This window comes from Phyllobates terribilis, unplaced genomic scaffold, assembly GCF_046119375.1.
Source record: "Phyllobates terribilis strain yellow unplaced genomic scaffold, ASM4611937v1 Scaffold_7__3_contigs__length_470593459, whole genome shotgun sequence".
Lineage (NCBI taxonomy): Eukaryota > Metazoa > Chordata > Amphibia > Anura > Dendrobatidae > Phyllobates > Phyllobates terribilis.
In genome coordinates this window covers 237,319,812-237,346,371 of record NW_027362767.1, presented here as the reverse complement: position 1 = coordinate 237,346,371, position 26,560 = coordinate 237,319,812, and the positions used below count along the sequence as shown (strand labels likewise).

General features: G+C 48.7%; 1 protein-coding gene across 2 annotated transcripts in view; it reads right to left on the bottom strand.

Annotated features, from left to right (window-relative positions):
* WHRN (whirlin) overlaps window positions 1-26,560 on the bottom strand; it is a 240,484-nt gene that overhangs the window by 108,285 nt on the left and 105,639 nt on the right. For both annotated transcript variants that reach the window (XM_073639868.1, XM_073639870.1), the window contains 3 exons: window positions 6,323-6,541; window positions 3,664-3,789; window positions 3,191-3,396 (listed from right to left, as the gene is read on the bottom strand). In XM_073639868.1, the coding sequence (XP_073495969.1) occupies window positions 3,191-3,396; window positions 3,664-3,789; window positions 6,323-6,541 (551 nt within the window). The remainder of the gene's footprint in view (window positions 1-3,190; window positions 3,397-3,663; window positions 3,790-6,322; window positions 6,542-26,560) is intronic.

Below are 26,560 nucleotides of genomic sequence, written 5' to 3'. Positions count from 1 at the left end.
GGTCCCCTGGAACCTGGTGAGCAGGTCCTGAAGCGGAAGTGAAGGCTTCACAAGCTGGACGACCAGTAGGAGAGAGACCCGTACATAGTACTGCAGTCCGACCACGACAACCCGAAGGTATGTGTGATTACCAAGGATGGAGGAGAAACCACTAGCACCGTCTCCAGAGACCACCTAAATCGGTGCCCCGAGCAACTGCAGAGTCCAAGTGAAGATCAAGCTGACCTTGAACCCACAGAGGACAAGGAAAAAATGATCAGCACAGTTCTCGGAGAGTTCCCCCGGACCTGGACTCAGATAAATGGCGCGATAGTGGTACCCGTCCTACACTTCCTTCAACCTACCCAGCAGGAGCCTACAGGAGAGCAGGAAGAACAAGAAGAACAAGCAGCCCCAGAGGCAGAAGAACCCATGCCAGCAGCCCAGGAGAGTCAACCATCTGCTGACAGTGAGCCTTCCGTGCCTGCGGTAAGCCAAAGAACCCGCAGACAGCTGCTTGCCCTACCTGTAAACCCAGCTAGTAGCGGTACCCTAAATGCTAGTGGGGAATGCCAGGTTAGACCACCACCAGACAGTGGGTTACGGAGGTCAACCCGGAGCACTAGGGGTCAAATACCAGCTCGCTGGAAGATCTAAATGTATAATGTATATATTTAATGTGTTATGTTTGTACCCTGGTTATTAATAATGTTTCTCCAGTTTTCCTAGATGCAAAGGACTGACAGGTTATGGACAGTGAATAACCGGAACTACCATGTAGATAGTTGCACCTGGTGCCCTCTTGTGAAGTCGGCCACAGAAGAAAAACCTGTCCGGCGTGGCCCCCTTTGTGGCCCAAAGTAGGTAGCTCAGCCTTGTCGCCACGCCCAAGGCCAGGAACTTGGGGTTTATGGAGACAGGTCCCCACATCGCTCAAAAACTTCGCCTTATTTGGTGATATGGACACCCGGTCACAGACCACACTGTGACCTAAAGAACTCAATATGTGGTGTTGTTTGTTATTTCCTCCTCTGTTGTGTTTATGGTCATGCATTTATACCCTGTATTTGTGTTTTCTGTTTAGTCCCGGAGTACTAAAATTTTACTAGGGGGGAATGTGTCACCCCAGGCCTGGATGCCACAAACATTAAAGGCTGTGTCTGAGAGCAGGAGGGAGGTTCCTTGGTCAGGGACCATTAGCATTCAGCACCTCCTGTCCCAGGCCAGTAGGGGGAGCAGGCTGCCCCTATAAAAGCTGGAACTGAGGGCAGGGTTAAGGAGACCAGGACCCACTTCTGAAGCATCCTGAAGCGTTCCCAGAGGAAAGGGACAGGTCAGCAGCAGCTGAGGAGTCCGGGAGGCAAAGGAGGAACAGCAAGCCAGGGACAGAGGCGACGAGAGCCGGTCCTGGCTGAGAGAGAACTACACAACTGGACACTGGGGTCCGAGGCTGTCAGGGTTGCAAGCCCGGCAGCAGATAACCAACCCGCAAGGGATTTCAGGTCCCTTGGCCTAAGAAGCCTGGAGGCTCCGCCACACAGAGGGACCGGTACAGCACAGAGAAGCAACAGGTACCTAAGGCCCGAGTCGCAAGCCATACACGGCCAGCTCAGGGACGTGGGCTATCACACCACGAAAAGGGGGATAGTCAGCAAGGGCAGAGAGAGAACGGTAGGCCTACCCACTCACCCTGACCAGTGGGGCTTGCCCGAATGTTCTCAGACACCCAGGCCCATTCCTACCCTGTACTCCTGTTGGGTCATTAGTACTAACTACAATAAAGACCCTGGACTGTTTTAAGCAGACTCTGAAACCTTATTATTGCGGCCTGCACCATCACCCCCCAGCATCCTATTACACTGCCCTGAGGCTACACTCTTCCCGTGGGGAGTTATCCTATCCCTGTGCTGCATACCAACATCAGCCTCAGCGGTCTGCCTAGCAGCGGCGGTCATCCCTGACCGCAGTCCACGGGTGGCGTAGTCGTACATTCAAAACCCTACAAATAGACTGCCACAGTATTTGGTCTGATCACCCTGAGCCACAGGATCGGGTTGGCACTACTACCCCCAACATTGCACTGAAGCCCGGTTCCGGGTGCCCCACGGCCCAGGGGGCGAGTCACCTACATAGGCACCTACAAGAAACATATTGCCGTCAGTCTATTTTAAAGTGGTTGTCCAGGACTTTAACATTGACGGCCTATCCTTAGACTAGGTCATCAATGTCTAATCTGTGGGGGGTGTGACACCTGACACTCCCATCGATCAGGGGTTCCCAGTGTCGGCCAGACATGTTCATTTGCAGAGCAACACAACACAGCTCCATCGACTGTATAGTGGCTGCAGCCGGGTAGTGCACATCCGCCAACTTTTCAAATCAATAGTGGTTGGGTGTGCGGTACCTGACCACGGCCACTATTCCGTGGACGGGGTTGTGCTTTGCAGCTCCGCAGCTGATGCCAAAGAAACCGGGAACAGCTGATTGGTTAGGTGCCAGGTATTGTACATCCACCGATCAGATATTGATGACCTATCCTAAAGATAGGCCATCGATGTTGAAGTCCCCGACTACTCCTTTAAGTTTCCAAAAACTGTTCTGCTCCTGTCTATGGCTTTATACTATAGGCCCATACACTGCTCTGCACACTACAGCATGACCTGAGCACCTCGATCCTTTGTTTTGACCAGTCAGTGAGAGTCTCCATACCCAGACCCCCATCGATCAACAGTGTTAAAGAGGGGCTACAGCAGAAAAAAAAAATATTTAAAAATATTTAGTTACTCTCTTACAACTTGAGGGCATCTGAGGGTTACTTGAATCTCTGTGAAGCGTCACATTTGATTAATTCAATCGTAAAGGGGTTTTCTCTGCACGACCCGGCCCACCCAATACAGTACATGTTTCGCCATTTATTTCAATCTTCTCTGAAAGGAAACGTACAGTCAAACATGGCTACTGATTGGTGGTGAAGAAGTCAGATTGGTAAAAGAAGACTAGCCAGTTTCAGGAGAGAGCCCCTTTAAATCCAGCCCAAAAACAGCTGCAATACTTTATCAGCATATTTTTGCATTCTCAAAATAATGGGCAATGGATCTAATAGGATATAGAGTTTAGTAGGGTAACACTGCTACAGATCAACGACACCCGGGAAATTTTGAAATCTCGTCCCAACACCAAGTATAAAGAAATAAGCACCATTATTACTCACCCTGTAGTTGTGAGTGGGTCTCCAGTGCCCGTGTAGGAACTACTGAGCCATTGAGTCTCATCCACAACAGTGCGAGCGTGCGGGATACGACCGACATCCCTAACAGTCATCATCAGATGTCGCGAAGTGCGGAGAATTCTTACAGCCTCATCATGTGGGATGGAGAGGAAGCTGATGCCATTTATATCTAGGATTTGATCACCCACCTGGGAAAATAAGTAGATGAAGACAATAAGGGCTCAATTTTAAAAGAATAGTTTTGCATACAACCATGATAGCATGTGTCATCCAGGGCACTGCAGTGATTAATACTATGATTTTATGGATGCGATGGAAAATATACAAACTTTATATTTAATCCAAGTAGTTAAAAGCAGGGTTTACTTTTTAATTATTATGCAAGAATAGAATAGACCAGGAAAAAAAGCAGAGCAAACTAGAAGTGACAGACACTGCAAGAGCTGAAGAAATACCTTAAGTCCAGCACTTTCCGCTTCAGAGCCGTGATCCACTCCTGTGATGTAAATCCCCAGGGAATACTCAGCACCTCCACGAATAAGCAACCCAAGAGAGCTCCCCTCTCCCAGCACTAAGTTCACCTACGGATGAGAAAAACAGATTCGATTTGACTGTTACTGTTTGCAAAATTGGAAATATAGATATTTTGATTGAAGTTAGCTGCACTAAATTTAGAGTTTTATATTTCAATTCAAACTAATTGGTGAGGTTCAGTATAGACAAAGCTCAAATTAACCTAAACTTCTGATGGAGTGTACTGGATTAGAAAAACTCTGAAACAGCGCCACTCTTGTCCATGCCTGGTGCCTGGTATTGCAACTTAGTGTAGTTACTTCAAATGGGGATGATCTGCAAGGGAGAAAAGCAGACACTTTTTTCTTATCTCTGACTACCTCTTGAGTTCATTTGTATCAAGACTGTTTCTCTATTAAAGGGAATCTGTCATCAGGTTTTTGCTACCACATCTGACAGCAGCATGATGTAGGGGCAGAGACCCTGATTCCAGCGTAGTGTCACTTACTGGGTTGCTTGCTGCAGTTTTGATAAAATCCCAGTTCTCTGAAAGCTGAGCTCTGTATAACCCGCCCACATCACTGATTGGCAGCATTCTCTGTACATTGTGCATAGGCAGAAAGCTGCCAATCAGTGATGGAGGCAGGATTAAACAGAGCTCAGAAATATGGAAGACTGTATGACAGCAGGATACTAGTCCTCTAGTGATAACCTCCTGCTGACAAAACTGTTTTTTTTCCAAACTACAGCAAGCGGCCCAGTAAGTGACACATCACTGAAATCAATCACACATTCCCTGTAATAGAATATATAAGGATACCTTTAACCCTTTGGAGATGCAACTATTTTTCACTTTTGCCCATTTGATTTTTCCTCATCGTCATTTTCCAAGACATATAACTTTTTTATTTTTCCAACAATGGGGCTTGTTTTTTTTGTGTGCCAAACGGTATCTTTTATTGATTCCATCTTGGGTCACATACAACTTTTAGTCATCTTTTTATTTATTATATCTGTCTAATAGATATACTATCTACTGTATACAAATGCATCCAAAAGTCCAAATATCCATGTACAAAATTTGCTGCTTCAGTGTTTTTGAATCTTTTAGTTGAGTGTTTCTATGGTTACTGAAGGACAATTTTAAACATTTCATAAGTTTTTAAACTGTTATTGACAAATACATGACGTTTCTGGAAAGACTCAATATTCACAGCATTGACCCCTATTTTTCAAAACGTCTGCAATCTGATGACTGCCTATTCTTGCCTAATCAGAGTTTGGAAATTATCACAATTTCTGGGTTTTTGTTTGGCCTCACGCTTTTGCCTATTGACCACAGGACCTCAACGTGATTGAGATCTGGCGAGTGTGTGGCCACGGACCCAAAATTTCAATATTTTGTTCAACGAGCCGCTTAGCTATCACTTTTGCCTTGTGACATGGTCTCCAACATGCTGGAAAAAGCATCTTCACCACATTCCTCCTGGAACGTTGGGGGAAGTTGCACTTGGAAAAGGTTTAGATCCCATTGTTTATTCATGGCAGAGTTCTTAGGCAAAATTTGGAGTGATCCCCCTCCATGGATGAGATACCCTCGCATATGAAGGGTCTCAGGATGCTTTACTTTTGGCAGACTGGCAGACACAGGGCTCATGGTAGTGCTCACCTTGTCATCTATGGACAATGAATCTTCCAGATGTCCCAAAAAGTCTGAAGGAGGCTTCATCAGAGAAAATAACTTTGCAGAAAGTACAGGGATTTGACTGCAGAAAACTGGGATAAATTTATTTTTCCTTATGGAGCCTCCTTCAAACTGTTTGGAACATCTGGAAGAATGGAGGTGGACCAATAAAAACACAGAAATTGTAATAAACTCCAAGTACGGATTAGGATTTTGTCATCAGTCAAGATTTGGCCCAGAAACTGATATCCAGTTGTCAGAGCGAAGGGAGAAGTCTTGTAAAATAAGGGTGAACACTGTTCATGTTGAGTCTTTACATAAATTTTATTGCATTTGCAAATAAAACTTTAAAAACTTATGAAATGCTGATAATTGTACTTCAGTAACCATAAAAACATCCAAACAAAAGATCGAAAACACTGAAGCAGCAAAACCAAGACTGCACATAACGATTTGTTGAGTGAACATCCAATGTGGACCGAAATGCAAAACCAGCAATGTGAAAAAAACTAAGAGCAAATCAAAGGGTGAAATCCATTTTTCTTGCCGCTGCAGATTTTTGGACTCACCCGAAGGCCATGTTCACACTATCAGTATCTGGTCAGTATTTTACATCAGTATTTGTCAGCCAAAATCAGGAGTGGGTGAAAAATGCTGAAGTGGTGACGTGTTTCTATTATACTTTTCCCCTGACTGTTTCACTCATAGTCTTGGCTTACAAATACCGATGTAAAATACTGACCAAATACTGAACGTGTGAACGTGGCCTTAAAAGTAGAATACAGAAATGCGCTGTTAATAAAGACTATAGGAGAGGGTGGTAAACCAAATCTAAATTAGTCACCTAAAAAAGTATATCATGTGATTGACTAAAATGCCATATAATGATTGCTTAGAGTACAGTGTTACCCCCACACCTTCTTTTCATCCCCTTCCTGTAGCAGCTGCAGATGACTCCTCTTTTCTTTTTGTGGGACCCCCACAGATGTGTTGTGAAGGTGAGGTAACCCTCCCGGAGGTGAGACGCTGCGACCATGCGGATCAACCCAAGTGTAAATTTGACTGGAGACGTGACCTCTGGGGACCCGTCCTGAAGACAGCACAGAGAGGACCAGCTTCTGTGAGCCCCGCAGAGCCTGGAAAAAAGTAAGCATACGGTGTGCAGGATGTATAGTGAGCATATGGTGCAAGATCAGGAAGACAATTTACAGCAATAATGGTGACATATCTCAAGACTCTCTACCTATTCCTTACATTCAACCTCTTTTCTATTAGTCCTGTATCTGTCTCAGATGCCTTTCAGCTCTCGGACCCAGACACAGTCCAAGTTGTTAGGTTCTTTTACAACATTTCCGAACAAAATAAGTTACCAGTAATTCTTTTAAATTCTTGAATTGTTCTCTTGTCTCGAGTATTGAGCGTTCCTTAGTTATCACCTTTTTTTTCTTGCCTCTGGGTTTCTCCAAAATTGACAGCAGGAAAGGCAAAAACAAATTTATCTTTTCAGGAGTCTGAGAAGGTGACAGCCCCTATAATTGATGCAATGGCTGGGTAACTGCAGCTGGCTAGACTCTTTCATGTTGAAAAAAGTTGTCGACAGTTTCCTTTACTATCATTTTTTTTAAACATCTTGAAATATACAGTACAGACCAAAAGTTTGGACACACCTTCTCATTTAAAGATTGTAGCGCTTGATGGTTTTTGCAACTGCACTTGGGGACACTTTCAAAGTTTTCCCAATTTTTCGCACTGACTGACATTCATTTCTTAAAGTAATGATGGCCACTCGTTTTTCTTTACTTAGAATTTGTATTATGGCAAGAAAAAAGCAGCTAACAGTCTATTCAGTAGGACTATCAGCTGTGTATCCACCAGACTTCTGCACAACACAACTGATGGTCCCAACCCCATTTATAAGGCAAGAAATCCCACTTATTAAACCTGACAGTTAATGTTTCCATAGGCCACATTCAGCAGTCAGGCCACTGCCCGTCTTTATGAAACCATAAAGGAAGGGTCTTTCCTATATAGAAGACCACTGAAAAAAAATTACAATGGGGCCATTGCAACCATCACCTGACAGTATGCACAATGCAATGTGGACTTAGCCTTACCTGCAGTCCCATGCAAAACCACAGATGAAAGGGAAGAGATGTGAAATGCAAACACAATTTTCCATACAGCCTGGCTCATTAACACATGAATAACCTGGTTAACATATGAATGGTCAATGCCTGAATCTATCATTCATGTGCTAATGAGCAGTGTCTTGAGTATCTATGTGTTAATAGACTGGACTGCTTGTTTTGATGTCGCTTTCACTACGGCTTTGGCCATTTTTTTTCTTAGAAATAACAGAAAATCTCTTTTCTTCTTCATTGTATCAAAATATTAAAAACAAAAAAACACAACAAAAAGACTGGGACTAAACAGCGACTTAGGTAACGACACAGGCTACACAAATGAAGGTTGCTGTCTACCGCTGCTCCGTCGAAGCAGAATGCAAGTGAATGGGGTCACGTTGCGACCCGCAAGGTCATGAGCAAGTCACATAGAATCCAAATGGTTCTGACTTTTCGCGACTAGTTCGTTGCAATTACGGTACATTGCGGGCGGCAATGAGACTTGCATTATGTTACAATGTCGCAGCCGGAAACAGCGATCTGTGTCACAGCCAAAGTTGCCAGAGCTCCAGCATTAATGTATCCGAAAATAGCAAAGTATTAAACTGAGATACATAATCAGATCAGCTAGCTGTAGTGATCCTTATTATGTTAAGTAAAGCGCAAAAAAAATGTAAATGAAAGAAGGAAGATACATTTATATAGCGTATGGTGCATATTTTGGACCATGTGAAGAAATGAGTTATTTTATAGGTCATGAATCTACACCTGCTTTGTACAACCCACTCAGTAGATTTCTTACTAAAATCTTCTGTTCACATCCTTAGGAAACACACATATTCACAGACCTGCCTCCGGTTTCACTGTGCTTCATAAACCAATTTTTACCTTTAGGGTATGTTCACATGTAACATTTTTGCAGCGTTTTTTTTTATGCAGCATATTTGGTGCAGCATTTTACAGTACCAGCATAATCAATGAGCTTACTGAAATCTCATGCACACACTGGATTATTTTTTTCTGCCTGTATTTTGAGCCATACTGCATTTTTTGCCATGACACAACATCTCAATTTTTTCAGCACTTTTCACCCAATTAAATAAATGGGCGAAAAACGCAACTAAAAATTCTGCAAAAAGCGCACATAAAAAAATGTGCCAAAAATGCATGTGGTTTGATATCAGCATTTTTCCTGCCACCATTCTGTTTTTTTGGTGCAAAAAAAAAAAATGCTGCAAAATCACCATCCCATAGATGTGTTCACACTGACTTTTTTTGCAGAGTTTTTGGAGTAAAAATTTTCCAAAAACATGAGTTTTGATTGCAGAGTTGTAGATTTTCTCCTCCAAAAACACAGCAAAAAAAATTCTGTCAACACACTTTAAGGCCACTCGGTACGCACTGGCGGCCCATCCAGTCTTTATTTTCAAGCTGCCAACACATGACCACTGCAGCCAATCAGTGTCTGTAGCATGTGACTGCTACATTCACTGATTGGCTGCTTGTAAACAAATATCAGTAGCGCTACCAGAGTATCAGTACTGAGTTATCGGGGGACAGAAGAGGTGAGTAATTTATATTTATAGGTAGAAGAGGGGGCACTTATCCCATTTTCTTAGCATGAAATTATATTTGCCAAACTGAAATATTATTTTTTATGCTTACAATGACAGTCGGAGGTCTAGAAAATGAACCACGTGGAGTCATAGTTCCGTTGCAATATCAAATATGATTCATTTCATGCTTCTGATTAGAGCAGCACCACTTCTGACAGCTTGTAGACGCTGACACACATGTCCACGCATTTCATTGCCCTCCAGGACAAATGCAGAACATTTCGAGGTGACGGGTAATCAAAGATCATTGACCTTGACAGGGCTTTGTGCTCTCTAGTATCGAACGTTGCGACAGGCGATACAGCATTCAAATCACACAGCCGCAGGAGTGCTTAGATCAACATTTACCAAGCTGTGACTTGACCCACGACCATGAATAAAAAATATCTATTTCGCAGTAATTACGTCTGAACTGGAGATGTTCCATTGACACAGGACAGAACGAGTAATAAATACAATATTGTACTGACAGCGTGCAAGAAAAGGTGCGCTAAGTGAAAGAAGCGATCTTTCAAAGGATCGCCTCCGAAGAACTGAAGGCTAGAATATTCCCCTTTCTCTGCAGTGCAGCAAAAGCCTCGCTCCCTCCTCCAGACACTCATCTGCACTTGTTCTCTCCCAGCCAAATTAAGGTACTTTGTAACCACATCCGAAATAGCAAGAGACTTGAACATTTTTTCACAAGGAGTCTCCTTGGGTAATTAATAGAGACGGGATACAGAAAACAAACAAGGTCTTCTGATTTCCATTTTATGAACTCATGGCAAGTAAAATTATGGGTCTTTTTACACAAAACTTGGCACCACTTTTCCCCTCACTGAAATAAACATATCTGGATTGTACAGATCCTCTAGACCAGACATTGTGAAACTGTGCCCATACTTCTCGATATTAGATGAATGCCAGCCATTCAACCAACAGCCCTTGTGACTCCCCCAGAAACATGAACACTCAACCGAGCATTCACGTGTTCTCTACGGAGAGCAAGGAGTAAAGCCCCCCCATACATTTTAGATAGTTGTTGGCTGAACAATGGTTTGGCCGATCATTTGGCCAAAAACAGTCTTGCCAAGCTCTCCAGTACATAGGAGCGCTTCTCTGCCGCGCACTCCTGTGTTCTCCATGAGAGAGCCGCCTGTTATGCTTGTGTAGCAACTCACTCTGGAAAATAGGTAACACACTAAAAACGGCAACTGACCCTGCCTGTTCCTGTATAGACTAGAGATCCTGAACCTGCAGTCCCTAGTGGTTCCCGCGTGAGCTGAGATAGCCCTAACTGCAGACTAGAAGATGGCAACTCTGATCTATGCTGCCTGAAATGCCATTGAACGCTTCACGTTCCTCCTAAAGAACCATAGGGCAGAACATAGTGCAAATTACCTACAGAAGGGAAAGTGTGCTGAAAAAAGAAAATATCCCAGAGTGCGTAAAATAAACCACGAAATACAAACTAAAGTATAAAGTACGTACTGTTAGATAATATGCCGCCTACTTTCTAAAAAGAAACAGAAGATAGGTGCAGGGTAAAGAACATAAACAGCAGAGAGATAAACGCTAGCTGGTCTTTCACTAACTGGATTAAACTACAGCAGTATGGCTGGACATCCAAATGAGACTATCATCGGCAAGAAATACCAACAGGGGGAAAGTATATAAAGCTGCACCCGAAAGATGATAGGGGAGACAAATGAGTAAATGAAAACACCTGTTACCCTAAAAGACTGAAGCAAGGATAACCAAAACTAAACACCCGGAGAAAAGGTGTATCTGTTGTGGCTCGGCAGACAAAGAACCCAACCACAAAGCACAGGCTCAAGGGTTCGAACCCAGACGCATGACACCATCTGGTGGAGGCTTATCTCTTAGAGAACAAAAGGGTCAGCAGAATGAAATCATTTATGCCATATTCTTATCCATAGGCGGATTATAATGAAGGCAATCCGGGCGACCGCCCGGGGCCCCGAGCCAGCAGGGGGCCCGCGGCTCCAGGCGGGGTGTCTAATGCCGGATTGCCCTCATTATATGTGCGGGCCGCCGCGGCACATAGCGGTAGCAGTGGCGGGAGGGGGGGGGCCCGGACCGCTCCCCCAGCAGCGGCCGCCGCTACTTCTTCATCGGCCGGGCCAGCACTGCAGCAGTTAACTTCCCTGTGCTGGCCCGGCCGCGTCACTGCTAGGAGACACGGCCCTGTGCGCGGCTGTGTCTCCTAGCTGTGACGTCACGCAGTGCGCCCCGGCCTGCAGTGCTGCACCGGAAAAGAGACAGAGCAGGCAGGAGGAATGGAGCCGGGGGATGGTGAGTGTGTGTATGTATGTATGTGTGTGTGTGTGTGTGGGCAGGTGTGTGTGTGTATATGTGTGTGTGTGTGGGCAGGTGTGTGTGTGTGTGTATATATATATATGTGTGTGTGTGTGTATATGTGTGTGTGTGTGTGGGCAGGTGTGTGTGTGTTTGTGGGCAGGTGTGTGTGTGTGTGTGTGTGGGCAGGTGTGTGTGTGTGTGGGCAGGTGTGTGTGTGTTTGTTGGCAGGTGTGTGTGTGGGCAGGTGTGTGTGTGGGCAGGTGTGTGTGTGTGTGTGTGTGTGTGTGTGTGTGTGTGTGGGCAGGTGTGTGTGTGGGCAGGTGTGTGTGTGTTTGTGGGCAGGTGTCTGTGTGTGTGTGTGTGTGTGTGTGTGTATATATGTGTGTGTGGGGGCAGGTGTGTGTGTGTTTGTGGGCAGGTGTGTGTGTGGGCAGGTGTGTGTGTGTGTGTGGGCAGGTGTGTGTGTGTGTATATGTGTGTGTGGGCAGGTGTGTGTGTGTGTGTGGGCAGGTGTGTGTGTGTGGGCAGGTGTGTGTGTGTGGGCGGGCAGGTGTGTGTGTGCGTGTGGGCAGGTGTGTGTGTGTGTGGGCAGGTGTGTGTGTGTGTGGGCAGGTGTGTGTTGGCAGGTGTGTGTGTGTGTGTGGGCAGGTGTGTGTGTGTGGGCAGGTGTGTGTGTGTGTGGGCAGGTGTGTGAGTGTGTGTGTGGGCAGGTGTGTGTGTGGGCAGGTGTGTGTGTGTGTGGGCAGGTGTGTGTGTATATGTGTGTGTGTGTGGGCAGGTGTGTGTGTGTGGGGGCAGGTGTGTGTGTGTGTGGGGGCAGGTGTGTGTGCGTGTGGGCGGGTGTGTGTGTGTATATGTGTGTGTGTGTGTGGGCAGGTGTGTGTGTGTGGGCAGGTGTGTGTGTGGGCAGGTGTGTTTGTGTGTGTGGGCAGGTGTGTGTCTGTGTGGGCAGGTGTGTTTGTGTGTGTGGGCAGGTGTGTGTGTGTGTGTCTGTGTGGGCAGGTGTGTGTATATGTGTGTGTGTGGGGGGGGCAGGTGTGTGTGTGTGTGGGCAGGTGTGTGTCTGTGTGGGCAGGTGTGTGTGTGTGTGTGTGTGTGTGTGTGGGCAGGTTAGAAAGTCTTGCCCTGTTGAACACTACACCTGACTTGAGGCCACCACCTCTTGGTTGTCCAATGTTCTTGCTTCTCTAGGGCTCTTCTCAGATATTCATTATACCAGCTCCCCAGAATACCAAAGCTAGGGTGGGTGACCGCGAGCCCTGGTGGTGGTCATAACTGCGGCCACCCAGGGGCAATACTCCATAACAACAATCCCCTGAGGTGGTGTAGGATGTAAGGACCTATTCACGCTACATTCAGCGCTGCATTCAGGTCTTTACACAAGGCTTACAGCTGAATCCCTGAAATTCAGGATTGTGCTGTCTGAAATGAGACACCTGAAAGCAGAGCAAATGGAGCCTAAAGATTCAGACTTTAGCCTCGGTTTGCCTTTGTTCAAATCAATGGCTATGTCAAGGCCCATCTGAATGCCATTTTTCAGGGATTTAGATAGAAGCCTGGAAAGAGGAGATGAATGCATTGCAAAATTCAGTGTGAATAGGCCCTTATATCTGGAGTCTTGATATTGATGCTACATGCATTTTACTTGTTTTTAACTTAAAAAAAAATACACACACACAAATTATACACACACACACACTATACATACACACACATTATACACACTATACATACACACACTATACATACGCACACACTATACATACACACACATTATACACACACACACTATACATACACACACACTATACATACACACACACACTATACATACACACACATTATACACACACACACACACTATACATACACACACACAGATGTGTGTGGGTAGGTGTGTGTGGGCAGGTGTGTGTGTGTGGGCAGGTGTGTGTGTGTGCGGGCAGGTGTGTGTGTGTGTGATGTCTGTCTGTTTGTGTGTGTGTGTGTGTGGGCAGATGTCATTGTGTGATGTCTGTTTGTATGTATTTTTGTGTTTCAAATGTGTTTATGCGTGTCTGTATATGTTTGTGTGTGTGCATGACTGCATGCGGCCTCCTGCTGTGTATAGTTGGCGCCGTGCGGCCTCCTGATGTCTCTGGGGGGGGGCGCCGTGCAGCACCCCACTGTGTATAGATGGCTACGTGCGGCACCCCGCTGTGTATAGATGGCTACGTGCGGCCCCCACTGTGTATAGACGGCGCCGTGCGGCCCCCCGCTGTGTATAGATGGCTACGTGCGCCCCCCGCTGTGTATAGATGGCTACGTGCGGTCCCCCGCTGAGTATAGATGTCGCCGTGTGGCCTCCTGCTGTGTATAGATGGCTACGTGCGGTCTCCCGCTGAGTATAGATGGCGCTGTGCGGGCTCCTGCTGTCTCTGGGGGGAGCGCCGTGCGGCATCTATACTCAGCAGAAGGCCGCACGTAGCCATCTATACACGTATACTCAGCAGGAGGCCGCACATAGCCATCTATACGGTGCCATCTATACACAGCGGGAGGCCGCACGGCGCCATCTATACACAGCGGGAGGCCGCACGGCGCCATCTATACACAGCGGGAGGCCGCACGGCGCCATCTATACACAGCGGGAGGCCGCACAGCGCCATCTATACACAGCGGGAGGCCGCACGGCGCCATCTATACACAGCGGGAGGCCGCACGGCGCCATCTATACACTGCGGGAGTCTCAGTGCTTTGCAACAGCAGTCAATAAATTCTGCTTGACTAATTCTGAGCACCATAAAGTCTGGTTCGCTTCTAACCTGCTGTCTTCATTTTCAGCTTGCTGAATTCTAACTCATTTACTGTCATTCGAGACGATGCCTTTGCTGGTCTCTTTCACCTTGAATACCTGTAAGTGCTCCACTTAATGTCATATTTTTGATTCTGTTCTTCTTCATCTTTTGGCATGTGCAATTGTATGAGCAAGTATTCATATGAATTTATGACCTACTTAAACCTTCGAGGACCTTAAATTTTATTCAATCAAATTTTTTTCCAGTTTAAAATTCTGGGACATATATGTGCCTTGGTCCTCAAAGGGTTTTTAAAGGGGCTGCAAACATAAATACGAAAAAAATAATTCAATTTGTGCTTTTTGTGTTCATTTCATTTTTATTTGAAGTCCATTTTTTTTATATACCTTGAAATTAAGCCTTACCCCATGGAATGAAGCCCTACCTACATGACATCTGAGAGCTACATGGATCCCGCTTGTGAGGTGCCTGTCCGTCACTACTATTCAGTTTTAGGGTCCACTCACTAAGCCATATATTCTCTCATGCAAGAGAATAGGGCCAATTATGCTAATGACACTCGGCTCAAACTCTGTCAGAGCTTCAACTGAGTGTGATCCGATTCTCTCGCAGCACAGATATGGAGAAGATGGAGAACTTAATTTCTCCATCTTCTCCATAGTCTCTGTGAGTGTTCATCGGACTGCACTTGGATGACATCCGAGTGCAGTCCAATGTTTTACGTGCACCCGTAGACTTGTATGGGTGCACATGGTCCGAATATCGAATGAGATTATTTTCTCATGCCAATAATAGCAGATCTGCACTGTCCCATAGTATAACATAGGGCCGAGTCCTATCCGATAAAACATCACATAGCATTCGGCCGTGTTATACGACAGTGTGAGCGAGCCCTTAGAGTCAAGGAATATTTACATGCAGAGTTCATAGTAAATGCTTTGCCTTTTTGACATGTGATCAACTAAAGAACAAGAAAGATTTAGGACCTCCCCTATACAGAAACGGAAAATAGTTTGGAGGACTTGCATGTCATTTTTTATTTATTATGAGAAAATCATAAAAGATCCCGTTTTTTAACCATGCTGTGACTTTCTGCTGAGGGAGAGGGAGAGAGCTGCCCTATTCAGAGTCTGTAATAAGACCTGCTGACAAAAGTGTTGAAGATACAGTCTAATGTGAATTAACAATGAAAAAAAGTTAATTTCACAAATGGCTTGTATTTTTTTTAATACAAACTTTTTTGTCTTTACAGCTCCTTTAAAGGGAATCTGTCATCAGGTTTTTGCCACCTAATCTGAGAGCAGCATAATGTAGGGTTAGAGGCACTGATTCCAGTAATGTGTCACTTACTGGGCTGCTTAGTGTTGTTTTGATAAAATCATTGATTTGTCAGAAGGTAATTGACTAGTAAGTTCTGTAGGACCCCACCCCCATAACTGATCAGTAGATTTCTGTGTACACTGAGCATGGGCAGAAAGCTGCCAATCAGTGGTGTGGGCGGGGCTATACAGAGCGCAGCATTCAGAGAGCTGCTAGATCTGCAGCAGATAAAACGGTGATTTTCTCAAAATGACAACAAGCAGCTGAAAAAGTGACACATCGCTGGAATCAATATTGTGCCAAATTAATTTCCCGTGAACTATCACATGATCTATCACAGGGGATCATGTGACATGTCACGTGATAAATCAGGTGTGGGGGGGGGCGCCTTCTAAACTGCGCGGGGCCCTTGCTACCCTTAATCCACCCCTGTTCTTATCTCCCTCGACATCACCTGTCAAAGGAGAGTCGTAGGCCTCCATAAACATGAGACTCTAAGCCAATTTCATCAAGATTGTCCGACGTTAGTCTAATGTGTATGGTAGCACTATCTAGAGAGGCTCTCATCCTTCGATAGTTTTTAATGATGTAGGCATGATTCAGAAATGCCTCATTGTCAGCAGCACAGACTCTCCTCAGACATGATTTTTTTGTCTCTGAGGAAAGTATTCAATCACAGATCACATCCCAGAACATATTCTCGTATAATTATAAGGTCCACCTTTAATAAGGTGACTGGGAACTGTGGCTAGCACTGGTGATACTCTACATGTCCCTCTCATGGCATGGATATTGACTACTGAGGAGGCCCAGGCATACCCAGGCTTTTGCTTATACCACACTGGAAGAAAAAAAAAGTTTGAGAAGCTCTGCTGTAGTCAGTGGTGCTGGTTACTTTAATTAAGTTTATTACTATTCTTATTTAGGAGATTATATCACCAATTTTTTTTATGATGCCAGTGTAAATTATGTTCCCAGTGCACCAGACTGAGAGGAGACTCAGAGGAGGCTCCAACATTGGACTGTATCTGTCATGTTCAGCTTTTATAGACAGCACGATAATAAGTACTTTTGCTCTTTTGTAATGTGTCTGGCTGGAAAAATATATAACAGGCTCTGTCTAAAGAATTTTTATCTAATATGTATGTTTCCTCAGGTGCAATCCATATTTATGTATTGATATTGTTATGGGTGATGAAAAGCAGACTCTAGTAGTCAGCCATCATTTGAACACCTGGTAGATCCCTGTCCCGTTATACATGCTGTCCGATCTGTGGAGAAGCTGTGCAAAATGAAATATGTTTGTTGGAAAAGATTCAGTATAACTTGTATTTTATTCATTTATATCCCTGGTGTTTGTACACTGCTCAGAAAAATAAAGGGAACACTCAAATAACACATCCTAGATCTGAATGAATGAAATATTCTCATTGAATACTTTGTTCTGTACAAAGCTGAATGTGCTGACAACAAAATCACACAAAAATCATCAATGGAAATCAAATTTATTAACCAATGGAGGCCTGGATTTGGAGTCACCCCCAAAATTAAAGTGGAAAAACACACTACAGGCTGATCCAACTTTGATGTAATGTCCTTAAAACAAGTCAAAATGAGGCTGAGTATTGTGTGTGGCCTCCACGTGCCTGTATGACCTCCCTACAACGCCTGGGCATGCTCCTGATGAGGCTGAGTATTGTGTGTGGCCTCCACGTGCCTGTATGACCTCCCTACAACGCCTGGGCATGCTCCTGATGAGGCTCAGTATTGTGTGTGGCCTCCACGTGCCTGTATGACCTCCCTACAACGCCTGGGCATGCTCCTGATGAGGCTGAGTATTGTGTGTGGCCTCCACGTGCCTGTATGACCTCCCTACAATGCCTGGGCATGCTCCTGATGAGGCTGAGTATTGTGTGTGGCCTCCACGTGCCTGTATGACCTCCCTACAACGCCTGGGCATGCTCCTGATGAGTCTCAGTATTGTGTGTGGCCTCCACATGCCTGTATGACCTCCCTACAACGCCTGGGCATGTTCCTGATGAGGTTGCGGATGGTCTCCTGTGGGATCTCCTCCCAGACCTGGACTAAAGCATCCGCCAACTCCTGGACAGTCTGTGGTGCAACGTGACGTTGGTGGATGGAGCGAGACATGATGTCCCAGATGTGCTCAATCGGATTCAGGTCTGGGGAACGGGCGGGCCAGTCCATAGCTTCAATGCCTTCTTCTTGCAGGAACTGCTGACACACTCCAACCACATGAGGTCTTGCATTGTCCTGCATTAGGAGGAACCCAGGGCCAACCGCACCAGCATATGGTCTCACAAGGGTCTGAGGATCTCATCTCGGTACCTAATGGCAGTCAGGCTACCTCTGGCGAGCACATGGAGGGCTGTGCGGCCCTCCAAAGAAATGCCACCCCACACCATTACTGACCCACTGCCAAACCAGTCATGCTGAAGGATGTTGCAGGCAGCAGATCGCTCTCCACGGCGTCTCCAGACTCTGTCACGTCTGTCACATGTGCTCAGTGTGAACCTGCTTTCATCTGTGAAGAACACAGGGCGCCAGTGGCGACTTTGCCAATCCTGGTGTCCTGTGGAAAATGCCAAGCGTCCTGTGACGCGCCCCTGGGCCTGTGTCGCGCGGCGTTGCGCACGCGGGAGCTTACCCGGAGCCGGATCTGTTTAGGGTTGTAGTCTCGTGGCGGTGACCCGGTCCGTGCCCAGGGAGTCAAACTGGACGGCAGTCTGTTAGCGGTAGAAAATGGTTGATGACTACGCCACCCGTTGAATGCAGCCAGGGGGCTGCTGCTGCAGGGCAGACCGCTGAGGCCGGTGGAAGGATGGTGCAGCGTGATAGTATAACCCCCAACGGGAGGGGTATGGCCTCAGGGCAGCCGACGTGGATGATGGGGGTAGCAGGAACCACTCAGAGACGGTATGGTAGCGTTCAGGGTCTTTACTGGTAACAACGATAGACCCTCCCGGAGTACTTGCTAGCGAACGGGGCCTGGTCAGTCCTTGAGCAGATGGGATCTCCCCTGGCCAGGCGTAGTTGTAGGCCTCCCAAGCTGACTGTACTCTTCTGGCTACCTTGCTAGAAGCTGATGTAAGTAGCCCACGTCCCTGAGTGTACCGTGTGGTGCTCACCCGTATGGCCGGTGACTCGGGGCCTTCTAATGGCTTCCGCTCCACGATGGCGGTGCTGGTCCCACGCGTGTGACCGGGCCTTCGGGCTTCTGGGCCAGGGGACCTGAAATCCCCTGCCTGACGGATTCTGCTGCTGGGTAGAAGTTAGTCCCCACAGCCTCGGACTCCGGGTCCGGTAAAGAATCTTCTTAGTCAGGGCGAGCTCTTTAGCTGCCAGCCCCTGACTCCTTGTGACTCTGCTGCTTCCTATGCTGCTCTTGTCTCTGCTCTTCCTGGACTCCCTAACCCTGCCTCAGCCCCGGGTTTATACAGGGGAAGTTCTTCCCCTCCCAAGGCTGGGCAGGAGGTGTGGCATGCACAGGATCCCTGACCAAAGGACCTCCCACCTGCTCTCAGACGTAATATCTCTATCACTGTGACAACCAGACCCCTGGGGTGTCACACTCCCCCCTAGTGAAATTTAGTACTCCGGGACTAAACACTTTTTAGAAAAATATAACAAGGTATATCAAAGAACAATAAAATACAATAAGGAAACACAATAAGATGGTCACGGATGTCCGCAACCGGGTGCAGTCTTTGAAGAAAAGCAAAGGTGTCCATTTCACCAACACAGGGAGACGTAACCAGGTAGGGGTCTGTCCTACCCCGAGTCCTTAACAGTCTCTAGTCCATCCTGGGTTACGCTCCAACTATATACAAAGGATTCCCGGTAAATCCACCGAAGACTCCTAAAAACAACTAGAAACACAAAATTACACACAAGCAACAATAAACAGGTAAACATTGTAAAACAACTTAAACATTTAGATCCTCCAACGTGCGGGTAACTGGCCTCTAGTGGCCCTAGTGGACCTACGGAGCTGACTGTCTGGCCCTGAACTACAGGGTGTAGGAGCTGTCAAGGGTAAACTGGGCAGCTGTCTACCGGCTCTTTGTCTCACTAGGGGTACGGCAGGCTCACTATAAGCAGAGGGTGGATTCTCCTGTTCCGCTTGGGTGGAGTCTTCTGCCTCCTGGACCGGCTGCTCTTCCAGCTCTACCCGTTGCTCCGTAGGTTCTTGGGATGATGGTTGGAGGAAGGTGAGTACGGGTACCACAACTGCACCATTGACTTGAGTCCAAGACCGAGGGAAGTCCCTGAGCACGGTACTAACCATATCTTCCCTTTCTTCCACGGGTCGATGGTCTTCCTGTTCCTCCTCAGGGTTCCTCCGTTGTTCGGGGCACTTCTTCAGGTGGTCCCGGGATACAATGGCTGTGGTTTCCCCTCCGTCTTTACTGATGGTACAGACCTTCGGGTTCTCGTGGCTTGAGGGCAGTACGGTGTACGGGTCCTTCTCCCACTGGTCGTCCAACTTGTGGAGCCGTCTCTTCCTCTTCAAGACCTGCTCTCCGGGTACCAGGGGAACAGCGGGAGCACACTGGTTGTAAGTCTTCTCTTGTCTTTCCCTAGCCTGACAGAGACTTCGCTCCACGCTCTCCTGTACTTTCCGGTACTGCTGCTGCCTCTCTGTGTCCCAGTCTGTTTCTGGTGAAGTGTCCTCGGGCGTCAGGACTCCCATTTCCAGGTCAACAGGTAACTTACCAGGTCTTGCCCTCATTAGGTAAGCCGGGGTACAGTTGGTGGAACCTACCGGGATGTGGTTGTATAGGTCCACCAGATCGGGCAACTTCTCAGGCCACAGACTGCGTTCTTCCAGGGGCAACGTTTTTAGAAGATCCATTACCACCTGGTTCATTTTCTCACAAAGTCCATTAGTTTGCGGATGGTAGGGTGTCGTCCTTATCTTCCGGCAGCCATACAGATTGCAGAATTCCTGGAAGACCTCCGCTTCAAAGGCAGGTCCCTGGTCCGTCAGCACTTGGTCCGGGTACCCGTGTGGACGGCAAAAGTGCTGCTGGAAGGCTCTAGCTGCTGTTCGAGCCGTTAAGTCCTTGACGGGGACGACAACCAGAAACCGGGAGTAATGATCCACGATGGTTAACGCGTAGACGTAGCCACTTCTGCTGGGGGTCAGTTTTACATGATCCAAGGCTACCAGTTCCAACGGTTGCCGGGTGACGATGGACTGCAGGGGAGTCTTCTGGCTGGCCCGGTCCTTCCTTCTCAGATTGCACGGGCCACAGTCTCTGCACCACTTCTCGATGGTTCCCCTCATGCCTACCCAGTGGAACCGCTCGCGCAGCAGGAACTCCAGCTTTTTCCACCCGAAGTGTCCAGCTCCGTCGTGGTATGCCTCCATCACCATGGCTGCGTCTCTTCGTGGCACCACTACTTGCCAGAGTAGTTCATGCGTCCTGGAGTTAACCATTCTGCGGCACAACTTCCCCTTGTAAAGGAACAGTCGACTCTTCTCTGCCCATAGTTGTTTGGCTTCCTCTGGAGCGTCTGATTCCAGGCTAGCCTCCGGGCGAGTCAGCATTTCCTTCACCAGTCGGACGGCAGGGTCGCTGTCTTGCGTTTCCGCCCAGTTGTAGTGAGGTAAGGGGTTCAACGTAGCAGCCTGCTTACTCCTTACCCGGTGGGAATACTGGATAGTCCCATGACGGTGGAACGCAGGGAGTTCAACTTCTTCCAGTCCCTCCGGATCTTCTCCTCCGTCCGGCAGGTTGGGCATCCTGGACAGGGCGTCCGCGTTGGTATTGGAGCGCCCTGCCCGGTATTTAATTGTGAACTCGTAGTTGGACAGACGGGCCATCCACCTCTGCTCCAGGGCACCGAGTCTTGCCGTGTCCAGGTGTGTCAGCGGGTTGTTATCCGTGTATACGGTGAACCGGGAAGAAGCGAGGTAATGCTTAAAGCGCTCGGTGACTGCCCATACCACGGCCAGGAACTCTAGCTTAAATGAGCTATAATTCTCGGGATTCCTTTCGGTGGGTCGCAGTTTTCGGCTGGCATAGGCGATTACTCGCTCTTTCCCCTGCTGAATCTGGGACAGTACGGCTCCTAGCCCGACGTTACTGGCGTCGGTGTAGAGGATGAAGGGCTGGCTATAGTCCGGATACGCCAAGATTTCATCCCCCGTGAGGGCCATCTTCAGCTGGCGGAAGGACTCTTCCTCTAGCTCTTCCCATTTGAAGGGCGGCTTCTGGTTCTTGGCCTTCCGGGACTGGCCTATCAGGAGGTCCTGCATAGGCGCCGCCTTTTTGGTGAAACCGGGAATAAACCTTCGGTAGTAGCCTACCAACCCTAGGAACTGCCGCACTTCTTTTACGCTGGAAGGGCTTGGCCATCCTTTGATTGCGGTGATCTTATCGGGGTCGGGAGCCACTCCGTCAGCGCTCACCACGTGTCCCAGGTATTGCACCTTTGGTTTCAGGAGGTGACACTTGGAGGGTTTCACCTTTAGGCCGTAACTCGCCAGAGCTTCGAACACCTCCGCCAGGTGTTTCAGGTGGTCCTCATAAGTTTTGGAGTATACGATGACATCGTCCAGGTACAACAGGACCGTCTCGAAGTTTCTGTGGCCCAGACAGCACTCCATTAATCGTTGGAAGGTTCCTGGGGCGTTGCAGAGTCCGAACGGCATGCAGGTGAACTCGCTAAGTCCCATCGGGGTGGTGAATGCGGTCTTCTCCCGGTCCGCCTCTGCTACAGGAACCTGCCAGTACCCGCTAGTGAGATCCAAGGTAGAGAAGAAGTTAGCAGATCTTAAAGCAGCCAATGACTCCTCTATCCTTGGTAAGGGGTACGCATCCTTGTGTGTGATACGGTTGATTTTCCGGTAATCTACACACATCCTCATGGTGTTGTCTTTCTTTTTGACTAAAACTAGTGGGGCTGCCCAGGGGCTACAGCTATCCCGGATTACCCCAGCCTCCTTCATGTCTCTAAGCATCCCCTTGGCGTGTTGGTAATGTGCAGGGGGTACGGGTCGATACCTCTCTTTTATGGGAGGATGATCTCCCGTGGGGATGCGGTGTTCTACCCCCTTGACTCGCCCGAAGTCTAACGGGTGTTTACTAAACACTCTCTCATACTCTTGAACCACCCGATAGACTCCTTGTTTCTGGTGTGAGGGAGTGGAGTCAGTACCCAGATGTAGTTGCTGACACCAGTCCTCCATGTCTTTCTTAGAGCCGTTACCTTCCTCCGGGTGAGATGGAGGCAAGGGTTCCACAGATTGTATAGAATTTTGATTAGTGGTATATAATTTGGCCAGCGTGGCATACCGGGGCAGGTACACTTCCCTCTCCCCGATATTTATTATGCGAACGGGCACCCTCCCATGGCGTACATTGACCACCCCCCGTGCTGTCAAAATGGTGGGCCTACTGTCTGAGTAAACTGGTTCTACCATTGCCTGGTAATCTCTACCTCTCAGACCAATAGCTGCCCGGCACCAAATCATCATTTCACTTTTTGGGGGCATGGCAATAGGAAAAGGGTCACACATTCTTACGCTACCAATCTCACCGCCGGAGAGTTCCACTTGTTGCCGTTGCATCAGTGCCCGGATCTCTTTCTGGAGCACCCGCTGCTCGCCGGAGCTGGCATTCTTGGCAACCTGCTGTAAAAGGAAAATCACCTCTGCAAGACAATTTTCAATTACATTAGTTCCTAGAGTTATTTTTGGGTGACTCTCATGTTTGTCAATATCTACAATGATCAGTCCCTGTGCGGCCAGTTCGACTCTACCAATTTTGATGGTCACCTCTTTAAATCCGATCTGTGGCACGGGCTGACCATTGCTGGCGATGATACTCAAGTCGTCGTCAGGGTAGCGGGTAATATCCGAGTCATTCCAGTACTGCTTGAAGAGCACGTACGGGATGGTGGTGACCTGTGACCCGGTGTCCAGTAGGGCACTCATGGGAATGCCATCCAGTACCACAGGCAAGACTGGACGTCCTCCCACATATCTGTCGCGCCAGTTCGATGGGCCTGGTGATCTTTTTCCTGGGGGTTGGCCCTCTACCCCAGGTTGTGCCCGTTTAAAGAACAGTACCTTTCCATATGTCCGGGTTGATTGCAGCGGCGGCAGATGGGTCGTCCGTCCTCGCTGTATCGGTCACTGGGTCTTCCTCTGGCCGGTGGGGTCCTCCTTGGTCGACGCCACGGGATGTCCTCCGGTCCGGATGCCAGCTGGATCTTCCCTGGAGTGGAAACCTGTAAAGACTGCACAGTTCGGGTTAGCGCAGCAACGCTTTTAGCTAGCTCTTGGACCTGATGGTGTAGGTCTGGAGCCGGGTCATTGTCCAAAGCCTGCGCATCAGCTCCCACAGGCCCTGCTGACAAGGGCGCCGCCTCCTGGTAGTAAGTGGTAGTGGGGCGTCTGTGGGTCACAACGCCACCTGGTGCCGGTTCTCGGAGCACCCGGATGGCTCTGTCCTTGAACTGTGCAAATTCTAGATGAGGGTCCTGTAAGGCCATTGCCCGCAACTGGGTGCGGTGGGCATTGCAATATAAACCCTCTATAAATTGTTCGGTCAACAGCCTGTCCTCGTTTCCCACTCCATTAGGGTCGGTCTGCTTAATGGCCCTCAGGGCCTCTTGTAGGTTGAGTGCATAGTCCCTTATACTCTCATGCGCTCGCTGCTTGCACCCGTAGAATCTAAGTTTAATCTCGGCTGAGGTGCGGGTATCAAAGGTGTCCTTCAGCCGGGTTAGTATCCCTGCGACAGTCTTCCTCCCAGGTGGCCAGGATTTTACTTCCCTTTTGGCTGCCCCAGTTAGTTGGGCCACCAGGATGCTCACTTTTTGCTCTTCTGTGAGGGGGTACACCTGGAAGAGGCTATCCAGCTTTTCTCTAAAGTCATGCAGGGTATGTGACTCCCCTGAGTACTGGGGTAGCCAAGCTGCTCCCGGGATATAGGGCATGGTGAAGGGCATAACTGCAACAGCGGTAGCGCTGGCGGGGGTTGAGGCAGTGGAGCTCCCCTCCGTATCCGACATCTTCCTCCCCCCTAGTGGACCGTGGCCTACCTTGCGATGATCCTGTTCCGTAGGCCGCGGCTCCGCAGTGGATCGTCAGGGTTGAGGACCTTCCGTCGCGCTCCTGTGACGTCGGCGTCTGCTGGGCTCCTTCCAGGACCTTACGCAACGTCCGGACGTGAGGCGGGGCTTCAGTTCTCGCGCGCTTTCGGAGTCCACGCCCCTCTTCTTCCCGCGCGGCGTCCTCAAGATGGCGTCCAATGGCGGGAAAACTCCACGGATGGCGGGAAGAAGGCTGAAGATGGCGCCGGATGGCGGGAATCTTCACCGATGGCGGGAATCTTCACCACTGGTAAGTTTGAACAGTCTTTGCTTTTCAGGCACGCAGTACCCGGTGGTTGCGGGCACGTGATCCTGCCGACTACGCCAAAGTTGACGCGCCCCTGGGCCTGTGTCGCGCGGCGTTGCGCACGCGGGAGCTTACCCGGAGCCGGATCTGTTTAGGGTTGTAGTCTCGTGGCGGTGACCCGGTCCGTGCCCAGGGAGTCAAACTGGACGGCAGTCTGTTAGCGGTAGAAAATGGTTGATGACTACGCCACCCGTTGAATGCAGCCAGGGGGCTGCTGCTGCAGGGCAGACCGCTGAGGCCGGTGGAAGGATGGTGCAGCGTGATAGTATAACCCCCAACGGGAGGGGTATGGCCTCAGGGCAGCCGACGTGGATGATGGGGGTAGCAGGAACCACTCAGAGACGGTATGGTAGCGTTCAGGGTCTTTACTGGTAACAACGATAGACCCTCCCGGAGTACTTGCTAGCGAACGGGGCCTGGTCAGTCCTTGAGCAGATGGGATCTCCCCTGGCCAGGCGTAGTTGTAGGCCTCCCAAGCTGACTGTACTCTTCTGGCTACCTTGCTAGAAGCTGATGTAAGTAGCCCACGTCCCTGAGTGTACCGTGTGGTGCTCACCCGTATGGCCGGTGACTCGGGGCCTTCTAATGGCTTCCGCTCCACGATGGCGGTGCTGGTCCCACGCGTGTGACCGGGCCTTCGGGCTTCTGGGCCAGGGGACCTGAAATCCCCTGCCTGACGGATTCTGCTGCTGGGTAGAAGTTAGTCCCCACAGCCTCGGACTCCGGGTCCGGTAAAGAATCTTCTTAGTCAGGGCGAGCTCTTTAGCTGCCAGCCCCTGACTCCTTGTGACTCTGCTGCTTCCTATGCTGCTCTTGTCTCTGCTCTTCCTGGACTCCCTAACCCTGCCTCAGCCCCGGGTTTATACAGGGGAAGTTCTTCCCCTCCCAAGGCTGGGCAGGAGGTGTGGCATGCACAGGATCCCTGACCAAAGGACCTCCCACCTGCTCTCAGACGTAATATCTCTATCACTGTGACAACCAGACCCCTGGGGTGTCACACCTGCACGGTGTTGGGCTGTGAGCACAACCCCCATCTGTGGATGTCGGGCCCTCATACCAACCTCATGGAGTCGGTTTCTAACCGTTTATGCAGATACATGCACATTTGTGGCCTGCTGGAGGTCATTATGCAGGGCTCTGGCAGTGCTCCTCCTGTTCCTCCTTGCAAAAAGGTGGAGGTAGCGGTCCTGCTGCTGGGTTGTTGCCCTCCTACGGCCCCCTTCACGTCTCCTGGTGTACTGGCCTGTCTCCTGGTAGCACCTCCAGCCTCTGGACACTATGCTGACAGACATAGCAAACCTTCTTGCCACAGTTCGCATTGATGTGCCATCGTGGATGAGCTGCACTACCTGAGCAACTTCTGTGGGTTGTAGAGTGCGTCTCATGCTACCACAAGTGTGAAAGCACAACCAACATTCAAAAGTGACTAAAACATCAGCCAGAAAGCATTGGTACTGAGATGTGGTCTGTGGTCTCCACCTGCAGAACCACTCCTTTATTGAGTGGGTCTTGATAATTGCCAATAATTTCCATCTATTGTCTATTCCATTTGCACAACAGC